Raw genomic sequence first — 8,448 nt, 5'->3', positions numbered from 1 at the left:
ACCCAACTTGGTGTAATCTGACAATCTGATAAGTATACACAAAGGTAGCATAGTATGTCTCAGGATAGTACAGCCTTGCAATATATGGACATGCACTAGGCTACTGTCTTGTAATAAGTAAATATCCATTATGATGTCATACACCATTACTAAAGGAGCAATTGATGCTAACAAAGATCAGTTAATGTCAAGTTTGGGACTTGAGTAATCTGGTACAAAGATCAAAGTCCAAGGTGGGCAGCCCCAGTGCCAATCCATGGATCAAGCACCAGAAACAGGAACCAGGTTGTCAAGCAGAGATCACAATCCAGAATACTCAGTACTCCAAATACAATCTGAGGATCAGGAGACTGGGTTGAGCAGAGGCAGGCAGCAAGACTAGGCTATAGTGGGTCATACAAAGCCTGGGAGAGGCAGGCATAAAGCTGCTTCCCTATGAGTCCCTTGATGTCTGTGCTGCTTTTTGCTTTCTCTAAGGTCTGAACAACAATCAGGCCACAGGTGTTTTAGAATGAGTCATTCCACCTGTATGTGTAAGTGAGTCATTACAGTAGCAGCAGTGAAACAATATGTTCCACAGCTCCCAACTCATCATATTAAGAGACATGTATGCTGTACCAGACCGCCTTTACTATTGGAACCTGTCATTTTCTATTTCCTTACAGAACAACAGGTAACAGGAAAATTAGATTCTTTTCTTTCTGTACATCACTAGCAGTTGGTTCAGACATCTGACATCTATTGTGGAGTTTGGCTGTCCAATGACTATTGGATAAGGAAAGAAGGAAACCACATATTGTTCCAGAATTATATCTTAGTAAAATCATGCTGGGTTCATAGAGGGGCAGAAGCATCATATAACATGGATCACCTTCTCCTTTGCCAAGATAGCAATGACCTTTTAATTCCAAGACAAGAGTGAACCTAATATTATATATAATATACATGTCTACAGGAACTTGGGGATTCCCAGCAAGTCAGTTGTTACTGTGCAAAACAATAAGCACTATAAAAAAATTACATGGAATCAGCTTGAACTGCCATAAATGCAGGATAAGAACAGCTATCTGAAAAACTGCAAATACCATAGTAAGACTAAGGTGGTACTACTGTCCTTGGCTGTTTGATGAGACATGAAACCCTTCAAAAGAAATCTGGGGCCAGGCAAACCATGATGGCTCTGAATATAAAGGCATCCTTCGACTGAAACCAAAATTGTGAATCTACTTCAACCTGGCAAATAGGGTAGAAGAAGGAATCAGAAATAAAAACCTAAAATCTTCATAGAAAGCTATTCAGTCACTCTGACCACAGGCTGTAACCTGCCTGAGGTTCATGTAAGTAGACAAATTTGCTTCTAAAGAAATGGAAAAAAATCCACAAAAATATGCTCAACTGCTGAAGTCACTTAAGACTTGGTTGCATAGGCAGCAAACCCAAACCTGAGACCTATGTGCGTAGAGTTACATGCATAGATTCATAGATGCTAGGGTTTGAAGGGACCTGAACAGATCATCAAGTCCGACCCCCTGCCTAGGCAGGAAAGAGTGCTGGGGTCAGATGACCCCAGCCAGATGCCTATCCAGGTAGGGGAGAACACCACCTCCTTTGGAAGCCCATTCCAAATTTTGGCCACCCTTGTGAAAGAGTAAACAGCGATGTGGCAAAAAGAGCCGGAGAACACCGCTTCCAGAGCTATTACCATATTATTATAGAAGCTCTGGGATAAGAAAAGAAAGATGAGAAGGGAGTCTCAGAAAGAGAGAAGAAAGAAAGAAGGAAAAAGTGAGGGAGAAAGAAGATCTCCGGGAGATAAGACACTTACCTCACGATTTTTCTTGTCTCTAGAGAGAGCGGAGCTCAGAGAAAGAGGGACGGATCCCTGAAGAGGCACCAGAGATGTGCCTGGCAGCTGCTGAAAAGTAAATAAACAAACAAAAAAAGAATAGAGTGAATTGACTCACTCCCACAAGCTTAGCAAAAACATCTGAGTGCTGACCACAAGGGTTCAAGGCTTCAGCCATGCACCAGGTGAAAGGTACACACTCAGGATAGCAAAAGTAAAGAGAGAGAAATAACAAGGCTTGGAGAGAAAAGCTTGCTCTTCAGATGAACCAGAGTTAAAGGGACTTTGTTTACTAACACCAAGTTCAGTCCAACCAAACTGATAAAGGTTAAATAAGAACAGTATGTAGATAGAATTACAAAGCTGATATAATTGTTATATTAAAAAAAGGACCATTTCTGTTTAAAGATAACGAAAGTTTGTATAGTGTTATAAAGAATAAAGATAAAGACAAGTGTTAATCTGCATTTGATTGTGAATATATATATCAGCAAGTGTGTGGGAATAATCGAGTAATACCAGGATTCCTAATAGAGACACCCAAAGAGCAAAATAAAACAACAAATATATATATAACAACCCCCCCAACAAGTGACATCATAAAGCAGAACATATTATAATAAGATCCAAGACGTGGCAGACGGGAAAGTTGGGGTACTTACAGCTCTTTGGGAGATTATAAAAGGATACAGAGAGGCAAGGTCCACCATCACACTTACCATGAAGAAGTTTTTCCTGATATCTAGCCTAAATATGCTCTCTGTCAGTTTACAACCATTGCTCCTTGTTGCCCCAAAAGGCGCCTGGTGAACACACCATCTCTGATCCCTTGCTGCATCCCTGTAATGAATTTGTAGGCAGCACTTCTGATCACTTCTCAGCCTCCTCTTGCGAAGGCTGAAGAGGTCCAGGTCCCTCAGTCTCTCCTCACAGAGCTTGTTCTGTAAGCCCCTAATCATATGAGGTTCCCCTCATATGATTCAACTCAACCCTCTCAAGTCTATCAACATCCTTCTTGAAGTATGGTGCCCAAAACTGGATGCAGTACTCCAATTGTGGTCTGACCAATGCCGCATAGAGGGGAAGTAACACCTTCTAGGTTCTATATGTCATGCATCTGCTGATGTATGATAAAATGCAGTTAGCTTTACTGATGATTTCATCACACTGATGACTCATGTTCATCTTGGAGTCATGACTCCGAGATCTCTTTCTACTTCTGTGCTGTGAGAGGGTCACTTCCCAGCCAGTAAGTGTGCTGGACATTTTTGTGCCTTAGGTTCAGCACTCTGCACTTGTCGTTGTTGTACTGCATCCTTTTGTGTACTGCCCACGTTTCTAACCTGTCCAGGTCTGCCTGCAATCATTTCCTACCCTCCAGTGTGCTCTTCACCCCACAATTTAGTATCATCTGCAAACTTGGACGGAGTACACTTCACACCCCCATCTAAGTCATTGATGAAGATATTGAAGAATACAGGTCCAGGGACCAAACCTTGCAAGACCCCACTACCCACATCCTTCCAGGTCAATGCCGACCCATCTACTACCACTCTCTGAGTGTGACTGCTAAGACAATTTGCTACCCAACGGACCCTGTAAATATCTGTCACAGCCTCTTAATTTATTTATGAGACTGGGATGAGATACTGTATTGAAGACCTTGCTGAAATCCAAGAAAACGACATCCACCTCTACTCCTGTGTCTAAGCATTTTGTGACCCTGTTATAAAACAAAACCAGCTTGCTCAAGCATGATCTACCTGCTATGAATCCATGCTGGTTTCCCTGCTGCATTATTTTTCCTGCTGGACTCCCACAAATATGATCCTTCATAATCTTTTCAAAGACCTTTCAAAGGATGGAGAAAAGACTGACTGGCCTGTAGTTGCCAGGCTCTTCCTTCCTCCCGTTCTTGAAAATAGGGACCACATTGGCCCTTTTCCAGTCCTCCAGGACCTGACCTGAGCACCACGAGTGCTCAAACAGCCGTGCCAGTGGTTCTGCTATGACACAAGCCAATTCTTTCAGTACTCTCAGATGCAGCTCATCTGGGCCTGCTGACTTGAACACATCAAGTCCATCCAAGTGACTCTGCACCAAGTCAGTGTCAACAGTTGATAGGCTGGTGTTCCTCTGATGCCCATCTAAGAACCGATTAGGAGACTTAACTTGACCCTTGTTCAGGAACACTGAGGCAAAAAACGCATTGAATAGCTCAGCCGTGTCCCCCCGTCTGTCACTAATTGCTCCTCCTTGTTCAGCAAGATTCCTATGCTGCCCTGCACCTTCCTTTTACTCCCTACATACTTGAAAAAAGACCTTTTGTTGTCTTTAATTTGTGTTGCCAGCCTCAGCTCTGTAGTTGCTTTGGGCTTTCTAACTGCTGCCCTGAAAGTGAGGGCCAAGAAGAGACACTTCTCCTTGGTAGCTTCCCCCTGTTTCCACCGCCTATATGCCTTCTTTTTTGCTTTTAGGCTCCCTTGGATTTCTCTGTTTAGCCAAGGAAGTTTTTTGACTCTTTTCCCACTTTTACCTTGTACTGGGATAGACTCCCTCAGTGTCCAAAGGATCGCTTCCTTTAGGAATGGCAACCCTTAGAGAAGACTTAACTTTATTCTAGATCATTCATTTCAATATTTTGGTTCTTTGTATACTTTCACGTAGGATAAAAATAGTTTATATCTATTCAGTTATATAGGTATGAGCCAATTGCCCATCATCAGTGATGGAGCATTTCAGAAAGAGCTTGCATGCCTCCCACTACTCACCTTTAGGGCCGACCATGTAAATCAGGGGCAGGCAATTACTTTGAGTGGAAGACCACTTACCGAGTCTGGGCAAGCTGTTGAGTGTTGCATAGGTAGCTTTGTCCTTTGGCAGGTGCTCCACCCCCTGGTCACTATCTTGTGACCGGAGGTCCCACACCCCAACCCCTGACCTTTGTCGCCAGAAGTCCATCCCTTTACCCAAGGAAATACAGATTTCAGCAAGGAGTCGTGCCATCTTGAACAGGAAAAAATACCAAATCATTTTCTAAAAAGAACACATCTACAGAAATCATTAATTTGATTTGAAAAAATATTTTTGTCCTGATGTCATTTGTTTGTTTAGGTGATTTCGCAATAGTATAACATGAAGTCTTACTCTTGTATATTGTGGGGGGTGGGTATATCTTTGTGGGAGCCTATGGGTGTGTGAATTTGTGGGGTGAGAGAGCATGTGTGCATGTGTGTGTGTGGATATGTGGGGTGTGGGTGCATATGGGGTTTGTGGCGGACTCTGTATGTGGGGGATGCCTGGGCTGTGTGAGGGGATGTGGATGTGGGGGTCTGCATGTATGGCAGTGTGAGGGGGGTGTCAGTGCATGTGTATGCTGGGGTGTGCATGTGGAACTCATCCTTTGAACACACACACCCCCATGCACTCTGCCCCTCCCTACACAAACACACAACCACTCCAACCTACTCTGCCTCTGGCTGCACACCCACACCCATCCACCCACTCTGCCCCTACATACACACCCACACCCACACCCACCGACCCACTCTGCCCCTGGCGGCACACCCAAACACAAACAGGCAATCACTGCACCCCCACCCCCACCCTCCCACCCTGCTCCTAGCCACACACCCACCCATCCACTCTGCCCCTGGCTGCACACCCACATCCTCTCACACACTGCCTTTGGCTCCACAACCACACCCACCATCACACTTTCCCCTCGCACCAAAACCACACCAACCCACCCACACTTCCCCTGGCTCCACAACCAAATCCACCCTCCCACTCATCCCTGGCTGCATATTCACAGACACCCAACCAGTCTGCTGCTGATGTAACACCCACCCACCCATTCTGCCCCTGGCTGTACAACCACCCCAATGCACCCACTCTGCCCCTGGCTTCACTCCCACTCTACCCCAGGCTGCACACTGACACCAACCCGTCCACTCTACCCCTGGATCCGCAACCACGCACACTACCTCTGGCTGCACTCCCACCCACCTACTGGGACACTGTCTCCACAACCACATACACTCACCCATTCTCCCCTACAAGCACACACCAATCCATCCACCCACTCTGCCCCAGGCTGCACAAAAACACCTTCCCAGCCACTCTTCCCCCAGATGCACACCCACACCTATCCATCCATGCTGCCCCGGATCCGCAACCACAACCCCACACCACTCGGGCCCTGGGTCCACACCCACACCCACCCATCCACTCTGCATCTGGCTGCACACCCATACCCATTCGCCCACACTGCCCCTGGATGTAGACCCATCCCCACCCACCCAAAGGCTGCACACCCACACCCTCTCAAACACTCTAACCCTGGCTGCACAATCACAACCACTGACCCACTTAGCCCCTGGCTCCACAACCACACTAACCAACCCACTGTGCCCCTAGCTCCATAAACACAGCCACCCTCCCACTCTGCACCTGGATGCACACCCACCCACCTACTCTACTCCTGGCTGCATAAAGACACACACACCCTCCCACTCTGCCCATGGCTGCATACCCACACCCAGCCACCCACTCTCCCCCAGGCTGAACACCCACAGCCTCCCACACATTCTGCTCCTGGCTGCACAACCACACCCACCAATCTACAATGGCCCTACCTCCACAACTGTAATCAACCACCCCCGCTGCCTCTGGCTGTTTACCCACACCCACCCACCCACTCTGCCCCTGGCCGCACACCCACAGCCACCCACACACCCAGCACCTGTTCTCCATACCCACATCCACCCACTCTACCCCTGGCTGCACACCCACTCACTCACTCTGTCCCTTGCTCCACAACCACACCCACTGAAGCACTTTGCCTCTGGCTCCACAACTGCACTAAACCACTCTGCCCCTTGCTCCAACCTCACCAACCCACCCAATTTGCCCCTGGCAGCACACCCACCCATTCTATCCCTGGCCACATACACACACACACACAGACACACACACACACCCCTACCCACTCTGCCCTAGGCTGCACACTCTCACCCACCCATTCACTCTGCCCCTGGCTGCACCCCTCACTCACTCACCCACTTTAACCCTGCATCCTCAAACACACCCACCCACCCATTCTGCCCATGGCTTCATACCTACACCCACCCACACACTCAGCACCTGCTCTGCATACCCACACCCACCCACTCTACCCCGGCTGCACACCCACCCACTCACTCTGTCCCTTGCTCCACAATCACACCCATTGAAGAACTTTGCCCCTGGCTCTACAACCACATCAAACCACTCTGTCCCTTTCTTCACAACCTCACCAACCCACCCAGTTTGCCCCTGGCAGCACACCCACCCACCCATTCAACCCCTGGCCACACACATACACACACACACCTACCCACTCTGCCCCAGGCTTTGCACTCACACCCACCCATTCACTCTGCCCCTGGCTGCACACCTACACCCACCCACACACCCAGCACCTGCTCTGCATACACACAGCCACACACTCTACCCCTGGTTGCACACCCACCCACCCACTCTGCCCCAAACTGCACACCCATACCTTTTCACACACTCTGCCCAAGGTTGCATAACCACACCCACCTATCCCATGCTGCCCCTTGCTCCACAACTGCACCAACCCACACATTCTGCCCATAGCTCCACAACCACACCCTCCCTTGCACTCTGCCCCTGCATGTACACCCACACCCACCTGTTCACTCTGCCCCTGGCTGCATGCCCACACACTCTGCCCCTGTCTCCACAAGCACACCCAATGATGCAATTTGCCCCTGGCTCAAGAACTGCACCAACCCACCCACGCTGCCATTGGCTCCACACCCACACCCACACCCACACCCAGTCAGCAATTCTGCCCTAGGCTGAAGACTCACACCCACATCCACTCTCCCCTGGATCCACAACCACACCCACCCACCGACCCACTATGCCCCTGGTTCCACAACCACACCAACCCACCCACATTACCCCTGGCTGCACACTTACCCACCCACCCACCCACTTGGCCCATAGCCTCATACCCACATCCACCCATCCTATCTGTCCCTGGCTACATGTTCACACCCATGACTCTGCCCCTGTCTGCTTACGCACAGTCACTCACACACTCTGACCCTGGCCAGACACCCATACCCACCCAGCCCGTCTGCCTCTGGGGCCACAATCACACCCACCCACACTCTCTGCCCTTGGCTGCATTACCACACCCACCTTCCCACTCTGCCCCTGGCTGCACACTCACACCCATGCACACACTCTGTCCCTCACTGCATACCCACACCCAACCAACAGGCCCTGGCTGGACCTCTCACTCACCCTCCCACTCTGCTCCTAGATTCACACCCATACCTACCCACCCAGCCGCTGGATGCATACCCCAACCCACTCTCCCACTCTACCGCTGGCTGCACAACCACACCAAGCTATGAACCCAGGATTTCATTGCACACCAATACCCACCAACTCTGCTCCTGGCTGCGCACACAACACATACACCCACACATACCCACACCACACCCACCCACAACACACCCACACCAGACACAAACACAACCTACTGGCTGTCTCTATGCTCCCTGCTTTGACATGGTGCCTAC

The 8,448-nt window shown here is 49.2% G+C and overlaps 1 protein-coding gene across 1 annotated transcript in view; it reads left to right on the top strand.

The window, feature by feature from the left end:
- The first annotated feature begins 5,182 nt into the window (after nucleotides 1–5,182).
- Nucleotides 5,183–8,448, top strand: part of LOC149866489 (uncharacterized) — a 237,348-nt gene continuing 234,082 nt past the window's right edge. Inside the window, exons 1-5 of the mRNA XM_090041609.1 lie at nucleotides 5,183–5,379; nucleotides 6,067–6,127; nucleotides 6,848–6,894; nucleotides 7,264–7,297; nucleotides 7,997–8,110. Of these exons, the coding sequence (XP_089897735.1) occupies nucleotides 5,183–5,379; nucleotides 6,067–6,127; nucleotides 6,848–6,894; nucleotides 7,264–7,297; nucleotides 7,997–8,110 (453 nt within the window). The remainder of the gene's footprint in view (nucleotides 5,380–6,066; nucleotides 6,128–6,847; nucleotides 6,895–7,263; nucleotides 7,298–7,996; nucleotides 8,111–8,448) is intronic.

The sequence above is a fragment of the Crocodylus siamensis genome, chromosome 4, assembly GCF_052110815.1.
Source record: "Crocodylus siamensis isolate JL-2025a chromosome 4, ASM5211081v1, whole genome shotgun sequence".
In the NCBI taxonomy this organism is placed as follows: domain Eukaryota; kingdom Metazoa; phylum Chordata; order Crocodylia; family Crocodylidae; genus Crocodylus; species Crocodylus siamensis.
Note: the sequence above shows the minus strand (reverse complement) of the source record. Positions and strands in the feature narration are given on the sequence as shown.